General features: G+C 37.9%; 2 protein-coding genes and 1 long non-coding RNA gene across 4 annotated transcripts; 1 reads left to right on the top strand and 2 right to left on the bottom strand.

The window, feature by feature from the left end:
- Positions 1-875: 875 nt before the first annotated feature.
- Positions 876-7,639, bottom strand: LOC113059739 (T-complex protein 1 subunit delta-like). The gene is made up of 13 exons (XM_026228333.1): positions 7,343-7,639; positions 5,222-5,274; positions 5,006-5,095; positions 4,608-4,716; positions 3,792-4,056; positions 3,552-3,684; positions 3,317-3,456; positions 2,679-2,775; positions 2,431-2,541; positions 2,090-2,220; positions 1,357-1,591; positions 1,134-1,247; positions 876-1,019 (listed from the first exon to the last, which is right to left on the bottom strand). Exons 1-13 carry the CDS (start codon positions 7,449-7,451, stop codon positions 1,005-1,007), a joined length of 1,602 nt encoding a protein of 533 aa, XP_026084118.1. The 5' UTR covers positions 7,452-7,639; the 3' UTR covers positions 876-1,004.
- On the top strand, positions 7,574-10,511 carry LOC113059799 (uncharacterized). Of its 2 annotated transcripts, XR_003278168.1 has the most exons (5): positions 7,574-7,698; positions 9,098-9,148; positions 9,694-9,757; positions 9,882-10,030; positions 10,128-10,511. It is a non-coding gene; the product is annotated as an uncharacterized LOC113059799 (long non-coding RNA). The 2 variants fall into 2 exon arrangements; XR_003278164.1 differs by having other exon boundaries at positions 9,694-10,030.
- A 520-nt stretch (positions 10,512-11,031) lies between these two features.
- Positions 11,032-23,427, bottom strand: akt3b (v-akt murine thymoma viral oncogene homolog 3b). Its single transcript, XM_026228224.1, has 15 exons — positions 23,152-23,427; positions 20,226-20,493; positions 19,975-20,100; positions 19,003-19,114; positions 18,730-18,874; positions 18,515-18,646; positions 18,371-18,436; positions 18,178-18,246; positions 16,164-16,286; positions 15,927-16,055; positions 15,382-15,480; positions 14,860-14,975; positions 14,663-14,750; positions 13,928-14,030; positions 11,032-13,785 (listed from the first exon to the last, which is right to left on the bottom strand). Exons 2-15 carry the CDS (start codon positions 20,269-20,271, stop codon positions 13,700-13,702), a joined length of 1,440 nt encoding a protein of 479 aa, XP_026084009.1. The 5' UTR covers positions 20,272-20,493; positions 23,152-23,427; the 3' UTR covers positions 11,032-13,699.
- Positions 23,428-25,578: the final 2,151 nt, after the last annotated feature.

Raw genomic sequence — 25,578 nt, 5'->3', positions numbered from 1 at the left:
TAGAGTTAAAAAAAAAAACATTTTGTTAGGAAGGGGTAAAGAGAAATGAATTAACTTAACAATTCCATTTAATTTTGACTGAAATATGTTGAATTCATTGCTGTACTCATGAACTTCCCACTATGACTTGAAGACAGCAAGAAGATTCATGGGCATTGATTACATACCCAGTAAAGTCTTTTACTGTTGATGGGGTTATTAACAGGAGACACAGAGGCAGGGAAATCCCATTCTAGCTTTAGAATTCCAAAAAGCCGGAGACACAGGATTCACTTGGAAAGTTCAAGTGGGGTGATTGTTTAAAGTAGAGTTGGGGGCGTCACAGTTACCTCACGGCTTCTTGCCGTTTCTTGGCTGCATCTGTGAGATTACTGGCTTCCAGACAGAGAGGAGCAAAGGGATGACGAGGGCAAGTGGGGTCACGAACGGCCAGCGGGATGGTCTTGGGCTCATCTCCGCCTCGATATCTGCCATGATGCATTCTTTGTGTGAGGAGATATTAGCCACGCACAGCTGGAAGGGTTCACAAACCGTCACAGGCCGTGCTTCTCTGTGCTTCGCCAGCTGCTTCTGAATCTTCCTGTAGCTGCCGTCAAAGTCTGGAAGTCATCGTGTAGTTTTAGGTGTTTTGAGTTGATTAGCACGTCACCATATTCTAATTTGTTGAGATTGGTGGATTTATGTTAAATGGGAGCCAAAATAACCACAATTAAAAGAACCAAAGACTTAAACTACTCCAGTATGTGTGCATTGAATTTAATACACAAGTTTCACCATTTGAGTTGAATTAATGAAAAAAATGAACTTTTTATGACATCCTAATTTATTGAGATGCACCTGTATAAAAAAAAAAGACAAAAAACAACAGACAAGAGTTCCAGTGTTCAAAAAAAAAAAAGCTTTATTAAATTACTCCAGGTAACAACAACAGACAGCTACAGATCAGTTGGTCTTATTGGGGTGCTAGCATGGGGTTGGATCTTCCTTCACGGATCACATTCACTTTATCGCGTGTTCACCTGCAGAGGAAATGAGCCATTAATGCTTGTGCATTCACAGACAACATCAGTGCTAATTTAATTTCAGGGTCCTTTAAATACTTAAGGACTTGTTCTACATAGCAAATCACTCACAAGATCATCGATCTTGAGGATGCTGCGAACCGTTTCCGTGGCGAAGGTGAGTGCACTGATGGAGACCAGGAGAGGCTGAACTACCAGCTCCTCCAGGATGTTAGAGATCCCACCCTGAGACACCAGAAGACATGTTAAAAGACATGCTCTTTTTTTTTTTTTTTTTAAAGAGGTTTTGTCAGTAGGCAGCACTATTGAGAACTATTTTTTTCTAAAGTCACACCTTGCGGACATTAATCCCGGCCGTCTTCTCTCCCTGTGCGTGTCTGTTGCGCAGCTCTGTGACTGTAGAGATGGGATTCAGACCAGCGTTCTCAGCCAGAGTCGAGGGAATGACCTCCAGGGCATCGGCGTATGCACGCACACAGTACGCCTCCATGCCGGCCAGGGTGCGGGAATATTCTGCCAACCTCAGCGCCAGCTCAATCTCTGGTGCTCCACCGCCGGCGATCAGAAACCTGCAGACGCACAGCAAGAGGATGAGCTAGCAAACAGCTTCTACTCACTCCAACAGCTATTAAAGGAATAGTTCAAACTAAAATTTGCTGAAGATATATTCACCCTCAGGCCATCCAAGATGTAATGGGAACAGATTTGGAGAAATGTAGCATTACATGGCTGGAGTCATGTGATTTACTGTGACTTTTTTTATCAGCTGTTTGGACTCATTCTGACGGCACCCATTCACTGCAGAGGATCCAACGGCAAGTAACTGATGTAATGCTACATTTCTCCAAATCCCATGAAGGAAAAAAAGACACTCATGGCTTGAGTGGGAGTACATTTTCAGAAAATGTTCATTTTTGGGGGAACTATCCCTTTAATGCAATATAGTAAATCGTGCCAATGCTGGACATAGTCAAATATCACCAAATTCTTTCAGCTTATGATTAATAAAGATTGTTATCCAGTGAGAAATCCATATAATCACTAGAGTCTCTTGTACTCTTGGTTACCTCTTCTTGACCAGACAGCGGATGACGCAGAGGGCATCGTGGATGGATCGTTCGGCCTCCTCAATCACCAGTTTGTTGGAACCACGAACGACAATACTGACCGTCTTTCCTGGATTTACACATCCTGTGATCTACAAACAAATCAATCACTGCTCTCATTATCAAGCCCGGACAGAATAAAAACATATGCATCACTGCGTCAGGAGAATCTGTCTACAAGTAAATGTTCAAGTAAAGAAATTTTTTTTCAAATAATGTTTCTCGCCCAGTTTGCATGAGAAAAACAAAACATGGTCATTTGGAGCTGTGTAGATGCATCTAGGTTATTACAGGTAGGTTACCTTCACTAGTTTGCCAGATCCGTCCAGGCTAACCTCTTCAGCTAGCTCTGCTGTTCCCAGCATCTCTGGAGTGAACTGGTCAATATGAGCAATGGGTCTGGTGCCAAGAGTCTGATGGGACAGAAGAAAAATACTTGATAATTGGGACAGGCAATGCAGAAATGTGCATTAGACAGAAGTCACAAACTTTACACACATATGCATCCTCAAAAATTGTCCCATGACATTGCTGGATCTGCTGGTCATACCATGCAGATGAATTCAATGTCCTCCCTCTCGATGTCTTTGACCACCATGATCTTCATCTTATTCAGGAAGTGAACAGCCAGATCACTCAGTGCATCTCTGAAAGACACAAACAACCACAAATACCATGAGAACAGCTGACACGGATACATTTTATATCCATTTAATAAATAAAATGGAAACTATACAAATTAAATTTCTCCCATCACTAAAATGAACTTGGAAGCAGTTCTCCTCGGTCCACACAACATGCTCCTCAGCAAAAGTGAGTCTAGCCTCTTGATTATTTCTGCTGATATGAGGATTGGTCACTGCAGTGTGTGCTTTCAGGTCGACTTCTAAACTTGCCGAGACCGATCCATACCCTGTTCACCTATTCTCCATCGAGATTCTCCACATTATCATGTGCTATCAAGCATTTGTCTTATATGGATGACCAGTTTTTTTGCAGGACTCGAAGGAAATAATTGTTGTTGTAAAGCTGAAAAATATTGATAAATCAGAGATTTGGAATGACTAGCTTCTCTTGCAATGGCTGATAGGGTCGTCCCTTTGGCCTTCTGTGTGCGTTACGTCCCAATCAACATTTTTAACAATTTAGCAAGTGACCGTGTCTTGACATTCTGTGGTGATTTCGTACCTCAAGATGGATTTCTGGATGAGCAACACAGTGCAGCCGGCCTTTTTAATCTGTTTGATCAGGTTGAGGATGTAAGCTCTCTCCTCACGGAGCACACGGTCCATCTGAGCATAGTCCGACACCACAATCTGATTGTCCATCTGTCCCAACAAGAGCATCACACAGACCCATTCAGTGACTATGATCTTGACACGATGTCTGATATTTTATTTCATTCTTAAGCATGGTCACATACATCAGTTTTGGGAGGGGACAGGCAGAACTGGATGAGGCCGATTTTGGCTTTCTCCACACGGGACACTCCCGTGTTCACCACCCTCTGCGTCAACACCAGACCCTCCACCAGCTCACAGTCATCAATGGTCCCTCTGCAAACACAGACACATCAATAAACTTCCTTTTGCAAAGAGAAACTACAACTATCTGCAGCCTAATAACTGAGTGAGTAATATTTAAATTCTATCCTGCATCTCACCCGAGTTTCTTGATGATGCGGATATTACGGAGATCAACGCTGGTGGCGGTGGCGGGATCGATGACCTTCATGACGGCGTCGACGCTCATGGGTGCGAGCAGGCTGGAGTACTGGGACACCACCTTAGAGCAGAGCGAGGTGGTGGCGCTGTTCAGAAGGGTCTCTCGGTCACTGAGCTGCACCGGCTGACTCATGGCCGTCAGGATCTCCACACCTTTATCTACAGCCTTCTGGAAAGACTCGGAAATAATGGTCGGGTGGATTCCTGGCAGGAAAAACAGACATGAAAGATCATGTTGAATTTGATGTCATAAATAAATCACCATCATACCATATGAAGAACTATGTGAAAGTGTCAAAGGACACCCTAAAGGATTGAAAATGAATGTGAAAGACCTGTTGACAATACAGTATCAAATTACAGAATATGCTTAACCAATGCACGGCAAGTCAGTACTGACATAATTAAATCTATTACAATTTAAAGGGATAGTTCACCCATAATTCTGTCATCATTTACTCAAGCTCAAGGTTCGAGTCTGTATGAGTTTCTTTACTCTGGTGAACACAAAAAATTATTTCAAGAACGCGAGTAACCACAAAGTTGATGTAGCCATTACCTTCAATAGCGTGGGGGAAAAAAACACTATGGAAGTCAATGGCTACCGTCAACGGTTTGATTACCAACATACTTCGAAAGGTGTACTTCCGTGTTCAACAGAAGAAACTAACTCTTAGAGGTCTGAAACAAGTGGAGGTTAAGTACATGACGACATGTTGCGTGTTGAATAAAGGTTTGATGTTCCTAAAGCCGACCTTTCTGTAGCAGTTTAGCGCAGGCATCAAGAAGAGCTCCAGCAATCACCACCACTGATGTAGTGCCATCACCAGCCTCAATATCCTGAGCTTTAGACAGCTCCACCATCTGAAACACACAAAACATCCCATAATACTCCAAACATGAGTAATCCAATTCGAAATTGATTCTCAATGTACTGCTACACACATGTATTAATAATATAACTTATCAAATAAACTTTAATTTTGAAATTTGTGAATCAGTTCAAATGGGTAGATGATAGCACCACAATGCATATGCAATGAAACCAAGTTCAAATTCAGGTAACCTGAACAATAACAAACTAAAACAAACATTCATTCAGCACATTCAGGTCATGCAAATGAAGAAAAATGTTCCTGAATCAGCGATTTACCATTCTGGCTGCAGGATGCAGCACCTGCATCTGTTTGAGGATTGTGGCTCCATCATTAGTGATTGTGACATCGCCCTTTCCATCCTGAATCTGCAGATACAAATACATTCACTCGGTGAACCAAAAACATACATTTACTGATATACAACCAAGCCAGGTTAAGCATAAATTGTTCATATATGATAAGATTTATATCGGGGAATCATAAAAACTAACCATTTTATCCATGCCCTTGGGGCCCAGACTTGTTCTGACTGCATCTGCGACAGCTGTCAATCAAAAGAAAGGATCAATCATCTATACATCTAATATATATATATATAATTACACACACATTATATACACATACATATAGGTGTTGGTCATATAATTAGAATATCATTAGAAAGTTAATTTCACTAATTCCATTCAAAAAGTGAAACTTGTAGATTATATTCATTACACACAGACTAAAATATATTTCAAATGTTTATTTCTTTTAATTTTGATGATTATAACTGACAACTAAGAAAAATCCCAAATTCAGTATCTCAGAAAATTTGAATATAACTTAAGACCAATACAAAGAAAGGATTTTTAGAAATCTTGGCCAGCTGAAAAGTATGAGGATGTTCAGCACTGAATTACTGCAGCAATGCTGCGTGGCATGGAGTCGATCAGTCTGTGGCACTGCTCAGGTGTTATGAGAGGGGCCTTCAACTCTTCTGCATTCTTGGGTCTGGCATATCGCATCTTGCTCTTCACAATACCCCATAGATTTTCTATGGGCTTAAGGTTAGGTAAATTTGCCAGGTACTGGTAGCTTTGGCACTGTGTGCAGGTGCCAAGTCCTGTTGGAAAATTAATTCTGCATCTCCATAAAGTTGGTCAGCAGCAGGAAGCATGAAGTGCTCTAAAAATTCCTGGTATACGGCTGTGTTGAACACAGTGGACCAACACCAGCAGATGACATGGCACCCCAAACCATCACTGACTGTGGAAACTTTACACTGGACCTCAAGCAACGTGGATTATGTGCCTCTCCTCTCTTCCTCCAGACTCTGCAACCCTGATTTCCAAAGGAAATGCAAAATGTACTTTCATCAGAGAACATAACTGTGGACCACTCAGCAGCAGTCCAGTCCTTTTTGAAGTGAGACCCTTCTGACGCGGTCTTTTGTTCAAGAGTGGCTTGACACAAGGAATGCGAAGCTGAAACCCATGTCTTGCATACGTCTGTGTGTAGTGGTTCTTGAAGCACTGACTCCAGCTGCAGTCCACTCTTTGTGAATCTCCCCCACATTTTTGAATGGCTTTTGTTTCACAATCCTCTCCAGGGTGCAGTTATCCCTATTGCTTGTACACTTTATTTTTCTACCACATCTTTTCCTTCCCTTCACCTCTTGATCAATGTGCTTGGACACAGAGCTCTGTGAACGTCCATCCTCTTTTACTATGACTTTTGTCTCTTGCCCTCCTTGTGCAAGGTGTCAATGGTCGTCTTTTGGACAACTATCAAGTCAGCAGTCTTCCCCATGATTGTGTAGCCTACAGAACTAGACTGAGAGACCATTTAAAGCCTTTTGCAGGTGTGTTGAGTTAATTCGCTGATTAGAGGATTTTCCTTAGTTGTCAGTTATAATCATCAAAATTTAAAGAAATAAACACATATATCAGTCTCTGTGTAATGATTGAATATAATATACAAGTTTCACTTTTTGAATGAAATTATTTAAAGCAACCTTTTGATGATATTCCAATTATATGACCAGCACCTGTGTGTGTTTATATACATATATATTGAACAATGAGCATAATTAATTTTGAGCAAGTAATTTTTTCAACAAGTAATATCACATTTTCTAACATTTGGGACATATATACATGTATGTGACTCATTATAACTAAAACCTAGATAATTTACAGAAATTAGGGTTAACTATAGATGATGTGTTTACACATGCGGTGCCTGAAAATGTTTCTTTTAATTAAATTTCCAGAAAAAGTAAAGACTTTCTTTACTTACATAAAGGAACGTGTGATGCGCTTTATTGCATCTTATAAATATAGATATATTTAAAGTTATTTCTCATAAAGATGGCCACACCTTGTAAGTACGCAAGTGAGTGTGCATTTTGATTATGAGGAACATAACACGTCATGGCTTCATTTTTTCATCTCATGCTTTTAAACACGTCCATATTTGCAGAAATTAAACAAATACGGTCATGTTTATAACGGAATCGCACTTTTATTGACTCGTGCTTCCACTATACGTCACAGGCTGCAACAATCCAAAAAAGAGCCCCGTCTGTGTTTTTCACTATTTTAATAAGAACACACACACAGATCTCTCACCTTTCCCGGCGTTGATGTTGCTGAAGCGGATTTGAGCGGGTTTGTCCCGGTCCACATACGCACTTCCTTTGAATTTAGACATGTACGCAGCCCCGACGCCTTCAGGCATGAAGGCTAATATTGAAGTTAAATCGTTCCTCAGAAGTCACAGATGAAGATGGACGTTGCTCAGTCTCTCTGGATCCTCGGGGTGGTTCGGATGGACTCAGATAACGTTCGGCTCGGAAACTTCCAAACAGAACCTTCCAGATCCTCCGGTTGCGACGGTAACAGATGAAAGGACCCGCGTGACAGTGCGGCGCGTGAGGATGACGTCAGTGGTGTCTTAAAACATGCCCGATGTAGCTGCAGCCGCGGTGCGTAAGGAAATGTTATTAGTGACGCCCTCTTTATATCTATATCTATATCTATATCTATATCTAGTTGTATTTAGTTGTGCTAAATGATTCATTATATATAATTTCCACAGTTTCTGTGCTTTAGGATACATGAGTTAAATATAAAGCTGTCCCCATCTCTGTGCTTTCACATCTTCCTCTTTAGTATTTATCAGATATGCACATTTTAATCAAAGCATCATAAATTTGAAATCATGTAAACACTAGCTAAGATTTTGCCTGTAATAATAATAATAATAACACAAGAAGTTGAGCAAAGTGTTAGATAGCTAGACTTTGTCACTCATTGTCAATTTGAAATCAAGCATTATTTAATTAACTTTTGTAATTAGGATGAAAACTTGGTAACCATGTATGAATGCATATTTGTAATTTTAACTGAATTCAGGACTGGTGGTGGTGCTTAAGAGGTTGTTGGTTGTTCAGTGTTTATGTAAAATAAAAAAATAAACAATAATGATAAGATAATAATAATAAAACTACTACGAATTCTACTATTAATAACAATGTAAAATGCTGCTGGGTTCATGTATATTAGTCATATTGTCTTCTCTTCTCATAAAGAAACACGTGCATTCTTTAAAACAACTTGCAACATCCTTCATTCTTTCAAGCAGACATATTTATAAAAATCAAATTTAGATTAATTCTCTTTAGGGCTACTAAGGCGAATCAGTCAACAGCAGTGAGTGATTTCAAGAACTTCCTTTTGCATTGTTTATATTTTTGGATTGCATTTAAAATGCTTTGCAAAATAAATAATGAAAAAAAAAAAATTTATGGGCATAATGTATGTTATATGTTATTTTAGAACATTTAATAGTATGTATAAGTTATGCAATTAATGTTTGTCACAGAACAGCACAATTTTAAAATACGATTCTCATTTAAAAAGTTTGTGATTAAAAAATATTTAATTGTAATAATACATATGTAAATGAATGCAAAATAAAATTTTATTGATTTAAAAAAAAAACTATTTTTTTTATTTTAGTTGTCAGAATGCATTATTTAAAAAACAAATTGATGTTGTTGATGTTGTAAATTTTTATGTCTAATCCTGATATATATATTTTGAAAAATATTTTTTATTGTGTGAAAAACAATAAAGTAAGGTAATATTAGGCCTTTTTTGCAATATTAGGTCTTTTGTCAAGATGTAAAATTGATGATGGAAAATGTGCTTCTCTGTGCATTTCCACAGCATCCCTGCTGGTTGCATGTCTAAAACCCACCCAAAACAAAGCAGTATGCTTTCCCATGTTTTGTTTCCAGTCCTCAAGCCGTGTTCCTGAGCTGTAAAATCAAAAGTAATTTACCCGTTTTCCTCTTTGTCTCTCTGGTCCATTTTCACCAGGATGGCAGTAGTTAAAGCTCTGGAGAAGATCTCTGAAGATGAGTTCAGAAGGTCAGAGTTTTTTAATCTGCTCACATGAGACTCAGTTTTTGATCATTCCCTTTCAATATGTGTATTGTGTGCAGGCATTACCCATGTCCACCAAAGAAAACTAACACTAGATGTACAACACTGGACACCACATGTCTAATGGAATAGCATTACAACTGAAAAAAGCTGTAAAAATGTAATATATTTCTGTGATCAAATCTGAATTTTCAGCATCATTACTCCAGTCTTCACATGATCCTTCAGAAATTAGAGACATTTCTGATTATAATCAGTGTTAAAAACAGTTGTGCTGCTTAGTATTTTTGTGAAAAACGAAATGAATTATTTCGGGATTCCTTGATGAATAGAAATTTCAGAAGATCCGCATTTGGTTGAAACATTATAAATGCCTTTATGACATGTTTGTATGCTATATAAAAAAGAAACACCTTACTGTTCGTCTTTTGATCGTCTGTCCGGTTCCTTTATATATTACAGTATTGGTGTTTGCGATTATGTGGTCATGTCATTGTCATAATGTATGTGTTGTCTGGGTGGTTTCTCAGGTCTCAGCTGCTGAAACCCCATCGAGCCAAATTCGACAGAACTGAAAACCGACAACTAGAGGAGGTAGAAACGTTCACCCAGAAATAGATAATGTGCTCGCCCTAATGCCATCCAAGATGTAGTTGAGTTTGTTTGTTAGTGGAAACAGATTTGGAGAAATGTAGTATTCCATCACTTTGCTCACCAGTGAATGGGTGCCGTCAGAATGAGAGTCCAAACAGCTGATGAAAACATCAGTAATCCACACCACTCCAGTCCATCAGTTTATGTCTGGTGAAGTGAGAAACTCTGCGACCTCATGAAACCAGCGCTGATATTCTAGAGCTGGATGTCGAGGTGTGTTTTAGTTCATATGGAATGTCATGGGTTTGGATGCATAATGGAAATGTTAATGTCATCTCAAAGATTTCTCCTTTCTGTCTGTGTGTTTCAGTCTGTAGACATTGTCTGGCCTCCTGCTATTCCGGATTGACGTTTCGGGATTTTGAGAACAGTTTTCCTATATGTCAGGACTATATATTTATATAGATTATTTGGATGAACTAAAGCCAAATGCACTGAATGCATGTGCTTTAATAAACCACCTAATTTAGTTTTTCTTGTTAATGTCACGATCCTCTAGAAACTAGTTTATTTTGATATACATTTTAAAATTGTTTGTAGGTTTTAGGTAGAATCATGCATAGCCTATGTAATGAGTTTATAGTTATATCAAAATCTAAACAACCCCATATTAAAGTAATAACTACGTTTATAGACCCTTGCAGCTTCCAAATGTTGGCAAAACTAATTTTTTAAAAATTTATACAAATTTTACTTGTTGCATTCACATTATATAAAATGTATAAATGTTATTACTATTTTAATTGTTACTTATGTTGGCTTTTCTTAAAAATATTAACCATTAGCTTTTAATAAATTATATTGGACATAATTAAAGTTAAGCTATATATATATATATATAACTACCTTTCTTATCTTTTTGTATTCTATTTTCTTTTCATTTATTATAAAATTATATAAAAAAAAGACCTCTAACACTAACTTGCTCTACTCTTTTTCTATTCTATCTGTTATCTTTTCAATTATTATATTATTAAAAAGCCCTTTATAAGTGTACTGTGTTAACCTAACCTAAACTGAGACTTGTTATAGCACTTATATAACGTTGCTCTTATTGTTGTTTTTGATTGCTTCCATTGTTCTCATTTGTAAGTCGCTTTGGATAAAAGCGTCTGCTAAATTACTACTAATAATAATAATAATAAATATATTTAGATTGATATATAGTATAGAGATTCAAATTATTAAAAATAAATACCACATGGAGCCAGTGGGAAATTTGAACATTTTAATATAACTTAAAATAAATACTACCAAATGGCAACGCAAGTCCTCTACAGGGCACCTGCTCTAATGTTTTGGTATGAAAACAAAACAGGCAAACGACTAAAGGAAAGGTATAAAAAATAATGAGGGAGAGAGAGCACTTAATAAACGCAGCCGACAGCGTCCTTCATCCCAACATACGAAAATAAATACAACTAAATTACATCTATAGTACAAAAATACGCTGAAACAAACTAAAAAAAAAAAATTATAATAATTAATGAAATCATCGGAACAATATTAGAAAACCTGCTGATGATTTCTCATCAGCCGAGCGAATGCATCACAGCATGAAAACAACAACCGAAAGTTTAACGAACAGTCTCACACACTCATATCATTCGCTGTGAAGAACCGGCAGCTTCCCAAACGTTCACTGGATCAGGTACAAACAGGATGGGATTGAAACCATAGCAAGTTCATGGAAACACCCACATGATACACGTTCCTCCAATGATTCGGTCTCTTTTTTCACTTTAGTCACACACGATAACTTGTCTCAAGGCTGTGACGCGTAACAAACAGAAGGCATTGCATATGTACATCACACACAGGAGGGCCGGGACAGGACGGGTCAAGGGTCAAAGGTCATTCACACTGCTATTGCATGGCTCAGTTGCACATATAATGAGTCTGTGATCTGACTTGGTATTGATTCCAAACGCAGACATCACACGTCCATAAGATTTCCACAGCTATGGAGACAGGATCGTAACTTCTTTATGCCCAAAAATAAGAGATAATAATGGTGATGTAACAATACGGGTAAAAGGTGAGCGAGAGGTTTGTATTTACATCTTCAGGAACAGTCCAACGTTAGGTTTTGTCTCTGTGTGGTGAGAAGTGAGGGTCCGTGGTTGAGGGGTCTCTCTCTGTGCTGCTGAGGGAGACACACACCTGTAGCTCTGTACAGTGAAGGTGAAACGCCGCCCATCGTGAGCCTCCACACGTCTGTCCTGAACGCTTCTGGGGTTCGGAGAGCGGAGGAGGTTTAAAGCGGGCCGTCTCGTTCAGGACGAAGCGGTTCGAGTCATATCCGGGCAGGTTTCACCACTGGATTTGTGATTGAATCTCATGAAAAACACACGCAGGTCATACTTCAGGACAAAAGTCAGCTGGATAAAAATAATACATTGTATTTTAGATTTAAAAAATAGGACCATTTAGATTTTTGCAGTGTGACATTATTTTTAATAAAATTATGTAATTCAATTTTCGTTTTCCATGATGGGGGAAAAATCCTAATTACTAATCAGTCAATTTGAATGTTTTACTTAGCAGCACTTGAGCATCATCTGGACATTACAGATTGGTTCATTAATTTAATAAAATAATAATACTACTAAATATTTATTTGAATGATCCAAGTCATATACCGCACATTTCACAAGAAGATTAACATCAGTTAATGTATAAACTAACATGAACTGACAGTGAGCAATTTATTTTTACCTAACATTTTATACTCTTTATCAGTGTTCATGAAAATAGTTGTTCATGTTAGTTACAGTGCATTGACTAATGTTAACAAATACTACTTTTCCTTTTAACAATGTAATAGTACATGTTAAAATTAAGATGAACTAAGATTAATAAATGCTGTTGATTTGTTTTTCTTTGCTAATTCATGTTAACCAATTTAGTAGATTAATGTAAACACATTAGAATGTTATATAAATTTAAATAACATTTGATATATTATTATGATTAAACACGGTTTGTGAAAATACTACTACTACTAATGACATTTAATTTTTTCTGTAAAGAGAAAGAGACTTGTTGCGTCAGAGAACTGAGAAAACTCATGAAGATAATGCTGCAATGCAAAAAATCTCAATGATCCTAAAAATATGCTAAATTTCTAAATATTTCTGGTTTTGCAGTGAAATATGACTCGGGAGGTTTCGTGAGATTCACACTTGTGCTCTGAATTGCCTGAGAGACTTTTACAGTAAGGACAGTTTGTTGTATGGTTGTGTATTTGAACTGAAACCTTCATATCAGAGCGTGAGGATAAAACTAAAAGAGAAACGAAAATATCAACACTCGAGTCCATTTTTCCCCATTTTCTTTGTTTTCATTATTTACCGAAAACACAAACAAGGAATGAAACTCTTCAACACCTCAGACGGAGGATGTGTGTGTGTGTGTCAAAAATGCAAGAACAAAATGAAACGAGTCAGCCTCACAGGAACAGATCAGCTGCTGCGTCTAACTATATGTCTGTCGGATGAGTTCCACACACATAAGGCAACATTTTTGGTTTGTTCCCCACAACGGCTCTTTTAAATGAGTGCAAAACAAAACAAACAAAACAAAAGAAAAAAAACGCTCCGGGTCTTTAACAATACTGATCATATTCCCCCAAAAACACTGTCCATGATCTGTAAACAAGCAGCTGAAAGTGTACAAGACTTTTTTACGTGGGTCGACCAGCTCAAGTCTCACCCAACTGTGCAAACCCCCTTTAAAGTCCCACAAAACAAAACAACAAAAAAAAAACGAACAGAAAGCAACAAAAACGACTCGCTATGACTATCGGTAATTAAACGGAGGAGACAGAGAGAGAGGGGGCTCTTTCTAGGGTGGCTCCTTAAACGGTGTTGTTTGATGACATCACTCCCGCCCGCTGGCCGAATACGAGAATTGTGGGAAATGTGGTCTCCGTTCGCTATCAGCCGAGTCCATCCCGTCCTCATCGTCTGCAGGGGAGGAAGAGAGAGGGAAACACAGATTGCACACTGATACGCTCAATGCCTTTTTTCATTGTGTACTTCCACTTCCTGTGGCACGAGCAGCCAGTCTACAGGAAGAGAGAGGGAGGGAGGGAAACGGCGCACTCACACTTCTCCGGAGGGGTGATGGTGATGGTCTGCGCCGTGAACTCCTCGTCGAAATACCTGGTGTCCGTCTCAGACGAGACCTGCGGCATGAACGGCGGGACCAGCTGGACCAGAGACATGATGAGAGGACCAGAAAGAAAGCAGCTTATTATACAAAATCAAGTGCGAATGCATGAACAAAAACACTGCTCACTAAGGTTGCATTTATGTGCTCAAAAATACAGTAATATTGTAAAAACAATTCAAAATAGCTGTTTTCTACGTGAATATGTTGTAAAATGTCATTTATTCCTATGATGCAATGCTGAATTTTTAGTGATTTAAACCAGTAATATGATGCGGATACTGGGCAATCAACCCTTGTTGAGCAGTAAGTGAAGACACTATGGTAAACATTATATGATAATCTAAATGACCAATGCATAACACTTTTGGGCATGAGGTTGCGGGTTATCACAATGTTTTCAAAGTTATATAAAATATCCAGGGTAAGATTTAGTTTGCATTTAGGATTATTTTTGATAAGATCCCTTGAGTTCTGATAAATGCATTTTCTATTTCTAACTACTTCTGAAGGGCTTCTTATTGGTAAGCACTACCAGAATGTTTTTCTGATGGACTTGTAAAGGCCAGGTTTTAAGTACCACCAAACATCTGTACAACAGTGTTATGTTTCTGCTTTTGAACCCTCTTAAATGTCTCGCCTCTTAGATTTCCATTGCAAGTGCACTCGTACCTTTTTGTCATAGACGTCCTGCCAGTCCACCGCAGTGAAGAAACTGTGTCTCATGATTTCCTTCGCATCATCCGGACCTCCTCCGAGCCTTCAGGGGATAAAGCGCAGAGTAATATTCATTCGTGTCTCTCATGATACACAGACAGATTTAACCTGGTGTTCTCCTGCTAAAATGAGCAGCACATTCACACACTGACCTCTTATTGGGGTCTTTGATGAGTAATCCAGACAGTAAAGACTTGGCGTCTGCAGAGAGGGTTCTGGGAAACTTGATCTCCTCCATCAGAATCAGTTCAAACAGCTTCTCATGGTCCTGAAGACGGAAAATACATTTCTATTTCAAATACATTTTCACTTGCATCAGTGAACCCTAAAAAAAATGTATCATGGTTTCCAAAAAAATATGAAGCATCACAACACTGAGAAATTTTTCTTGAGCATCACATCAGAATTAATTCTGAAGCATCATGCGACACTGAAAACTGGAGCAATGATGCTGAAATTTGAGCACAGGAATAAATTACATTTTAAAATATATACACAAGTAGAAAACAGTCATTTTAAATTGTACTAATATTTCATTATATCACAGTTTCTACTGTATTTTTGATCAAACAAATGCAGCTTTAGTGAGCAAAAGTGGCTTTTAGAAACATTTAATAATCTTCAGTGAAATGTTGTTTATTATTGTGTGTGGCTAGTGTTGGAGTGAGTCATACCTGATTATAAAAGGGCAAGCGTCCACACATCATCTCATACATAACAACTCCCAGACCCCACCAGTCCACCGCTCTCCCGTAATCATTGTCCTCCAAAACCTGATCGATGAAATCACAGCACACTCAGATCAATCATACAGAAACAACACATTATGCTCATCCATAACCAGTCATGTCATTCTCAAATGCCTGATTTAAAGTTGCCTGCATGACTTTTATGATCATGCCATCAGCATTCATATGCAACACCATGGTTTATTATACATTCTGTATGCTAATCTGAATATTAAAATGGAGTTAAATAGCACTGAAAACAGCCAGCGGGTCACTGTCTGATCGCTCTATTTTTACCCAGGAGCTGCTCAGTCTTGTCTACAGCCTGCTGTTTATGTCTATTTCTGTATGGATGCTAGAAAGCACAGATAAGTGTGAGCCTGTTCCTGCTAACCTGTTCCAGCCGCGACAGACGGAGATTAAACAGTCATCTTTATTAAATTTAACCCAGTGTGTGTGTTTCCTGTGCTGCGTTTAAAGAGATCCAGTACCTCAGGGGCCAGATACTCCGGGGTCCCGCAGAATGTTTTCATGGTGGCCGTGTCTGTGATGCCCTCCTTACACAGGCCGAAATCAGTGATCTTTATGTGACCGTCCTTATCCAACATCAGGTTTTCCAGCTGGACAAACACACACGAACGAATCACACACACATATCTTACGGTCCGCTGATTATGTTAAAACTGAGGTTTCTAGGGTGAAAACGTTGATATTAGGGTTCTGTTCACCTTCAGGTCACGGTAAACAATCTTCGCAGAGTGCAAGTAATCCAACGCAGAAACGATCTCAGCGCCGTAGAAGCGGGTTCTATCCTCCGAAAATACACGCTCTCTCGACAAATGAAAAAACAGCTGCAATAAAAATGTTAAGTGTAAGGAATATTCGGAACTCAGAAATCCAAACCGTGCGGCACATCCACACACACTGAGAAAGAAACACTGAAATAAAGCAAGGAAATTTCAACAGTTTGGAAGTGTTTGAAAGGAAAATCTTAAGTTGTAAAGAAAAAGGTTTGAAAAAAAGAAAAGATTAACAGTTTGGGGGAAAGGAAAGGAAAGCTGGAAAGGAATTTGAAATTTGAAAAAGTTCAAAGTTTAGAGAGAAATTTCAAAAGAAAGTTCAAAGGGTTAGAAGGTCAAAAGGACATTTCACAAATTTCAGAATGTCTTTAAGATCAAAAGTTGAATTTTGAAAGCTGGAAATTAGGGGTGTCCATGGTTAACCGGTTAACCGATTAACCGTTAAAAATTGTGTAACCGAGTGAAACATTTTGCTCGGTTAAGTGACGTCAATGGCGTGCATTGAATTTAGTTGTAATACATTTTTGCACCACCAGAGACCGCCAGAGCGCTCCCAGACATTTGTAATGTCCACAAGAAGAAGTCATTTTTCTAATATGAAGCGGGCTAATACGAGTGACGGGGCAAAATGCAAGTATTGCAATACAGTGCTTAGATATACTTCAAGTACAACCTCGTTGTTGTAATCTCAACAGCCAACACCCGGGCATCATTAGGCCGGTCAGGACACACTGGATGCGTGGCGAAAGCATCTCAGCTGCGTGGCGTGTCTGTTTTTAATTCGGCTCTCATGTTAACAGGTTAGAGCTTGCCGACTGCCTGCGTGAGACGCGCGCATGCTAGAAATAGAACCGACGCCTTGTTGGAAGCGTTTCCAGGCAAAGTATAATAGGAAAATATGTTTATATGTCATTTTGTACAAAAATACATATTAATTCATGACATTTTGATATTTGAAAGTCTATAGGTTGACATAAATTCAGATATAAATGTAATTTAAATAAATAAATAAATAATTATCGCTTTTCAAATATTGTACGTGTCAAACATAGTCATAGTCATAGCATTAGCGAGGCGGCAGCGGACTCTGCTTGTTACCTTTTGCCTTATACATTTTAGGCTTATTCTCAAATTCAGATTGTGTTAATGGGCGGCATTATTAGGCAGTTTTAATAGGACAATTTGACCGGAGAGATTAAATTTTGTCGGACATTCCTTTTTTTTTCGGCCAATGTCCGGAAATTACTATGGTTATGGTTACTATGGCACACTATGGTTAACCGAGTATTAACCGCTAAGGGCCTCGGTTAACGGTTAATGAAAAACTTGAGAACGTGCAGCCCTACTGGAAATAAATTTTCTAAGGTTGGAAATGTTTATGTAAGAAATTTCAAAAGAGAACAGTAATTTTATAAAGAAAGTTAGAATACTGGAACAAAATTTCATGAGTTTGAGAATGTTCTGAAGAAAGAAAGAAAATTCTAAATCTGAAGAGTTTGTATTTGAAAATGTCCAGAAAGAAATTTAAAATTTGGAAAGAGTAGTCTGAAAGAATTTTAATGCTTGAAAGAAATTTTGTATGTTTGGAAATGTTTTGAAGAAATTTTTGAAAGTTCAAAAGAGAAAATTTTAATAAGTAATTTTAAAAGAAAGTTAAAATATTGGAGTGAATTTTTATGAATTTGAAAATGTTCTGAAGAAAGAAAGACAATTCTAAATTTTAAAGAGTTTGTAAGTTTGAAAAGGTTCAGAAATATGTTCAGTATGAGGAATGAATAGTTTGAAAGAAACACCTAAAATTTGAAAAAAAAATAAAAATAAATTACGTATAAAGCTAGAAAGAAATTTTGTAAGTTGTACAATGTTTGAAAGAAGCTTCAAAGGTTTAAAGTCAAAACAACTTCAAAAGAAAGTTTTAAAATTTTAAATAAACAAAATTTACCTCTCCTCCATTCACGTACTCCATAACAAAACATAAACGATCTTTCGTCTGAAACGAGTACTTCAGTGACTGCAGAAAAGAGAACAAACAATTCAAAATCTTTAATCTTGAGGGGGGAAAAAAAACACAAGAATGACGTTTCTTTGAGCTGTTTGCGGAGTGGATAAAAGCATCCCGTTATGTGTTCACTCACAGTTAGAAAGGGATGCCTAGTGTTCTTCAGAACTCTGCTCTCGGTGAGCGTGTGAGCAACCTCATCCTGAAACAGAGAAGTTCATCACAGCTGAAGCCCATTGTTTCTCAGTTCACTCCGTTCTCAGAGAATCACTTCTCTTACCTTAGCAACAATAACCTCCTTTTTCAGGATCTTCATTGCATAATATGTGCCGCTGGCTTTCTCCCGCACCAGAATCACCTTCCCAAATGTGCCTTTACCCAGCAGCTTCAGATAGTCAAAGTCATTCATTGTCTATCAAAGAAAACAGAGAGGTCAGAATGAGCCACTTCACATTAAACCAAGTCGATCCATCCCTCTCTGGCTCATGCTCTAACCTTTCGTTTGTGATGACTGGTCGACGTGTCCATTTCTTCCTCGTTGACGTTTTCGATCTGAGAGATGGGGCTACACAGGATTCCTTCCTCTTCCTGTTTGGCCAGCTTGTCTGCCACCATCTGAATGGCCTCGACCCACTCATCCCTGAAACAAAGTGTGATCAGTTGTGATAGAGACATACATAGACTGAGATAGTTCTTTGCAAAAGCATGCAAATTGAAACACTAGTGTGAGTTAAAGGTGATTTGAAACGCGATCTGGACGTGTCGGACCTCTCGTCAGGGGTGTCCACGTGAAAGGTGCGCTCGATCACAGTGGTCCACTGCAGACACCTGATGATGAAGGTGTTGGGCTTGGGTCGCTCCGTCTTCATCAGCTGACACTCTGACGAATGAGAAGAGGTTTATGTGGAATAATGATGTCGTCATCACACATTACAGAGTCAGACTCATGTTGATGACATCAGCAGGTGACGCTCTAATCGAATCGGTTTGCTTTGAATGAAGTGAGTCATGGATCTGGAGAACAGCAGATGGATCTGAGGTTTACCAGAAACATGACACACTGAGATCATACATTAAAAACAAATAAAAGTGCAGGGCAAATCAACATCAGTCGATTTTATCATCATCTCTTAACACTGGTTGGAAGTCAAGAAATATATCACACTTTAATAAATTTATATATTTTCCAGATGATATTTTATACACCTTGATAATATTTTTATTTAAATTATTAATGGGTCATTATAAAGCAGTGTTATAATAGTAACATTGAGACACTGTTATAGTTTTTTTAATATAAGGTTGATTTTTATTGTAAAATATTGTTTTGTTTTTAATAATATAATAAATGAATTGGAGTTATTTTGAGTATTTTTTTGTGTTGGTGTATAAATAAATAAATATATAATTAATTTTTTTCAGCTCAATTAAATGAAAACGAGAGTGTTTCCATGACAAATATGAGAAATAAATACGTTTTATAGCTTTTGCTTTCTTTTCAGTTAACATTAATTTTATATTAGGCAACAAAAATGTTTTGATAATGGTTATAGTTAACAATAATATCTCTGTTATAAAGTTTATATACATTTCTTTTTTACAGATAGCTGTCCCCCACAAGCAGATCCTCAGTTTTTGGGGTCCGTGTTACCTAAAGGTTTGAAAACCTGTGTAAAAGCCATAAAACTCCACCGTTTTGATTTCATGTGTCTGATGCATTTGATAATGAGAGACACTCACTGGCCACAGAGAAGTTGTTGAGTGGATACGCCAGATCGGCATCTTGTGGCTTCTCCTTATATCCAATAAACGACCCATCTGTCTTTAACAGGAAGTACCGCGGCCTCCAGTTCTTAATGTATTCACCTGCGAGACCAATAACCCCCACACGATCAAGCACACAGAAAAACACTGAAACATGCAACATTCACAATCAAGAAATGAAAACACACTCATAAATACATCAGGATTTCAATGCGGTTGTTTCTCACCTCTTTTCTGCACCCATCCCTCTTTCACTACGTTCTGGTCGTTCATGTTGGCACCGAGGTCAGAGTTCAAGGGTCAGTCCAGTGAGCGACTTCCTGCTGGCGGTTCTGTCCTGTTCCCTCGCTCTGCTCTCAGTTCTCTCACACTCTTCCTCTCACTTTCTATTCCACGTTGTGATGTAACGTCTCAGCCTCCTCCTTCACTTTCACTCTCTCTCTCTCTCTCTCTCTCTCTCTCACGACCCTTCAAACACTCCAGTGGTGACTCAGCCTGCAAGAAAACAACAAAGGAGAGAAAACACACACACACACACGGGTCATTCTCTTCCGCTTCTCCCCCTCTCCCACACACACACACTTCCATGAGAAATAAAGTCATTGTTAGGAGCAGGGAAACATTTCCCGCCCCTTCCCGTGGCCTTCTCTTCCTCTCTCACGCTGCATGCTGAAGCTACGCTCGACTCTAAACACAGCCTTGTTTCTGTCTGCTTCTTCAGCATTATGAGGCTTTAGCACCTTAGAATTCATCTGAGAAGCACATCATCAAATGATGAATCTCAGGATAGACCTTGAAATCTTACAGCCAATCAAAAAACCCAATAATGATGTTCCAATCAACAGAATCAGAATCAGTTTTGCAATGTAGAACTCTACAGAACACACACTGTAGAATGAATTAGCGTCACAACCTCAGAATGCATTTTAAAAACACCTCAGAAACAACTGATCAATAAAAATGAAAGCCATACAGTACTAGAATCCTATTCAAAATTATACATATATTATTTGCAATAAATAGAAATCACATTTAAATAGAATTCATATTAAAATGACCTTAGATTCAACTTGAGAAACTTACTACTTTAGAACAAACCATGCTATTTTACACATGGGAAATCAACCTGACAAACATCTTAAAATAAAACGTAGAACTTTTATTTAGCATAATTTTTTAATTGAACATAGAACCTTTCAAAATCACCTTAAATCCCACGTAGAACCCCAGAATCAATCTCAGAATCAGCCTCCGAATAAACCTTGGCTTTCTACAATTAATCTCAGACCCTTAAAAATCAACATAGGGACCTCAGAATCTTAAAATCTAAATTATAATTGAACAAGCAATCTTAGAGCCCTATAACGAACATTAGGACATTCTAATCGACCGAAGACATAATCTTAGAATCATCTCAGAATAAACTGCTGAACCTTAGACTGATGAAATTAGAATTAAATACAGAAACCATAGGATATTCTAATGCAATTAGAATTATTTTACAATACTTAGCACTTACTTTAAGTCAAGAATAATCTTAGAATCAAACATCTCACTGCACAACCTTAGAACTTCCAAAGAAATCATGCAATAAAATCAGACTTCAAATATTGAATTTATCACTTATTAGTCACTGTCATCTTAGAATCAAACATGGAACCTTAATATCAACCTTGGAATTTTCAGAATTGACTTCACAGGAACCAACATGGACCTCAGAACTGGAATCTTAGAACATTAGAACCAGTCCTCACAGTTCTGTCTGTTCTGATCTATAGCTCAGTTTATCTATAATAAAGCTGCTGGTGCATATGAGAACACAGACATTTCACACTCTTTTTATATTTAAACATATCTGACTGCTGTCGTATATGAGTCCTCCATAACCCACAACTTCCCTTTCTTAAATTAACAATACATGACATCACACTGCAAGAAAAAAACAAGCGAGTTCTGTATAGTTTCCATGCACCTACAATATCTGTGAGAATGTATAACTTGATCAGTGTTTTCAAAAGAAGTAATACAAATTCAATTTCAAGGTAATAAATATTGTTTACAAACAGAAATATTTTTGAGTCAAACTATCAAGATGCTTTCTTATTGCTTCTCCTAAACCAAACATGCCCTTTCATAAAAAGGACACAAGTGATATGTTTAAAGGCACAGACAGTGATGAAGGTCTAAAGCAGCTCGCTTCTTTTTGTTTTTCTTGTCACATGACATCAAAATGGCTTCCTGCACATTGATTACACCAAAAATGTTTTTGATTTTGTATTAAATATGAACACTATTTTTAAATAAATATTCCTATTTTTTCAAGAAATTATAGAAAAAAATGTTTTTTTTAAGGCTTACCCTCCAATTTCACCACAAAGAAAAACATTTCTTTATGTCTCCCCATTTTTATTTTAAGTCAAAAAAATAAAACAAACATCAAAATGACTTTAAATTCAGAAAATGTAAACACAATCTTTATACAGGAGCATATCTAATAAAACTGATGCATAATTCCCGTTGTCAGGAAAACAGAGATTCCTAAACAACAGAAGCCTCCCAAACCAATGTCAACAAATACAATGGCGGACACGGTTGGGCATCACACACACACACACACACACACACGGTGATAGCAATTAACACGACAAATCACAATACCACAATGAAGCAGCGGCTTTATGTCATATTGAGCTCCTGTTATATAATCCATCGCCATCATCATAAATACACCGAGCGGACTGACAGCTCGCACGAACAAGAACACACGAGCTTTTGAACATGAACGGGTGTTTGTGTGATAACACGGCTGTGTGATAACAATACAAACACACATGCATTAAGGCTGGAGGGTGTGAAGTGCGCGCGCTCTTGATTTCTGTTTGCCCGAAATGCGTAAAATGGTGGATGCGCATCAATAATATCACGCAGGATGTGGCTCAAATGTGTTTGTAACGGAATATTACCGTGATTTATATCAAAATAACCATAGATGTGTAAAGAAGCGCTTGATGCGGCCAGCAGCATCACGGAGAAGGCCGAGGAGCATCATCCGCTCCCGGCGGCGGACAGTGATGCTCCAGCGCGGATGCTCGGCCTCGTCCGTGATGCTGCTCGCTGATGGTGGAAAGATAAACAACACGGAGCACGCAGTACCTGGCAGACGCTCCGCCAGACGGTCGGTGGGATCGGTTCCACGCCAGCCCGGAAAGAGACAAACCCAAACCCGCACACAGATGCTGCTGCTGCCGCCGGTCGGTCATGAGGAACACGGAGGCACGCGCGCCCGTGATGTGGCCATCATTTTCGTTACCCCGGTGAACCGAATGACCCTGGATGAATGGCGTAACCCGATGCAGAAAGCGCGGTGACGGCGCACCCCGTCTCCAGCACTTGAGTTTGCCCGAATCCCACTACGTCGAAGGTCTGCTGCTTAATATTCATGAGGTGAGCGTCGGCATTGGAAGAGCAGCAGGCAACGTCATCGGCAGCTCATTCATATTCATAAGATAAACCTTCAGCACTGGAAGATTACCAACCGACGCCAGCGGGAGCTGAATAACATCCAGAATACATGCCTTTTTATTATTACAGTTGTATGCATTTTTAGCGTAAACAATACCAAGAGAATTGTTTATTTACTACATGAGAAACATATTAATATGAATAATATTGCAATAAAAAAGTATACAATATAAGACAAATATATAATAAAAATACTACACAATCTAATAAAACAATATAATAATATTCCATATTATAGATCAGTGTAAAGAGCACAAGGGGCATCACTGTTAGAGTTATTAATATTTAAAAACAATGCCATTGAAACTTCCCAAACAACGTCTGCCTGAGGTCATTAATATTCATAAGGTGAGCTTTGCCATTGGGAGGTGGCGAGCAACGTAAGCCTGAGCTCATTAATATCAATGAGCTGGACCTTCGCAATAGTAGGCTTCGTTATTTCGTCTCCAGCCGCAGCCATTCAGCCGCTGCCAGTGGGACGGAGGAGGAACCCTCTCGACGTCACACCGGGACCCGTTTTACCGGACGCTCCCCCCGTCCTCCTCCTCTTCCTGGCTTTGTCGCTCGCCTGGCTTTTGTTTGTCTCGCTACATATGAATGATAAATGCTTTATGTACCTCCCACCGACCGAAAAGATACCTCATGTATTCACATACAGCACCAGATATAATTTATTATTCCTCAAATGAAGAGGACAATTATAAATGCACCAGCTGCTGTTCGTTTCCCCGCCTCTATCCCGGGACAGAGTAAGGATTTGGGGCTCTTTGTCTTGTTTAATGAATTCAGACCTCTACACAAAACAAAGGACGCTAAAGAATAATAATACTAAGATTCAAACTACTCTTTGAATAACCACCAATAATCAGTCACCAATAATAATTTACAAACCTGAGGAATAATTTTCATAAACTCATTACATGCATCTTTTGATTGGACTGCACGTGGAGTGCATAGTTTATGAGGACTTCACATATAATATAAATGTGCAGGATGTCTCCCTCTAGTGTTCAACACATACAACTGAAGCCCCATAATAATAATAAAAATAAGAAAAAATAAAAATAATAATAATCAGAAAGTTGAAGCCTGCTTTTCAAAACAGAAACTCTACATTATTATTGTTATTATTATTATTATTATTATTATTATTATTATTATTACTACTTCTACAGGTTTACATTCAAATTTAAAATAAATATATGTAAATAATAAATTATTATTAAAATTACTCCACATTGTTATTATTATAATTCGTCTACCAATTTACATTCAAATAAATAAATATAAAATACATTATATATATATATATATATATATATATATATATATATATATATATATATATATATATATATATATATGTGTGTGTGTGTGTGTGTGTGTGTGTATGATTAAAAATTCAATTATTACAATTGTTTTATTTATTATAAAAAAACAATGTAAGAGGTGAAAAAAGTGGGGTCATGAAAAGATACTATACCGATTAATGTTAATTAATTATGAATAAGTTAATAATCACCTTTAGTACACTGGAAAATAATGATAATATATAATATAAATAATATAAATAAATCCAGATCCATGTTTATCTGGTCTACCAAAATATAAGATCCACAAGACTCCAACTCTGAGTTTCAGGACACTTTCATTTCAGATTCATAATCATAGATCTATAAGTTCTGTTACAAAGAATTTATGTATTTTACAATATATTGATAAAGGTTATTTTAAAAAAACACATTGTTTTATTTACAGGAATTAGCAATTGCTCCGGCAATACAAAATACGTATATACAAGCTTACTATCACAGAATTCATTTTACAGACATAAAGTATATAAGTGTTTCTCTATATAATGTTTTTAGCTGTTGCATTTATTTGCTTTCAGACCAGATCTTCTAGAGCTTCTAATGGGGATTTTCGAGAAGACTATAACAATGAACCCAAAATACAAATGATACTGATTGATGTGATACTGCACAAGTCAGTATCAGTGTCTCTCCACAGCTCTCAGGAGGACGCTGACATTCAGCCGTGCAAATGCTTCTGCACGCT

This window comes from Carassius auratus, chromosome 1 (genome assembly GCF_003368295.1).
Source record: "Carassius auratus strain Wakin chromosome 1, ASM336829v1, whole genome shotgun sequence".
Classification (NCBI taxonomy): domain Eukaryota; kingdom Metazoa; phylum Chordata; class Actinopteri; order Cypriniformes; family Cyprinidae; genus Carassius; species Carassius auratus.
Note: the sequence above shows the minus strand (reverse complement) of the source record. Positions and strands in the feature narration are given on the sequence as shown.

Coding starts and splice junctions, on each gene's coding strand:
- akt3b (XM_026228224.1), bottom strand. CDS start 20,271: ATGAACGACCAGAACGTAGTGAAAGAGGGATGGGTGCAGAAAAGAG. Junction 18,875..19,002: donor GTGGACACCCCTGACGAGAG/GTCCGACACGTC, acceptor ACTTTGTTTCAG/GGATGAGTGGGTCGAGGCCA. Junction 14,976..15,381: donor GCTTGCCCTTTTATAATCAG/GTATGACTCACT, acceptor TTCCGTCTTCAG/GACCATGAGAAGCTGTTTGA.
- LOC113059739 (XM_026228333.1), bottom strand. CDS start 7,451: ATGCCTGAAGGCGTCGGGGCTGCGTACATGTCTAAATTCAAAGGAAGT. Junction 4,717..5,005: donor TGCATCCTGCAGCCAGAATG/GTAAATCGCTGA, acceptor TGTGTGTTTCAG/ATGGTGGAGCTGTCTAAAGC. Junction 3,685..3,791: donor CGCATCATCAAGAAACTCGG/GTGAGATGCAGG, acceptor CTGTGTTTGCAG/AGGGACCATTGATGACTGTG.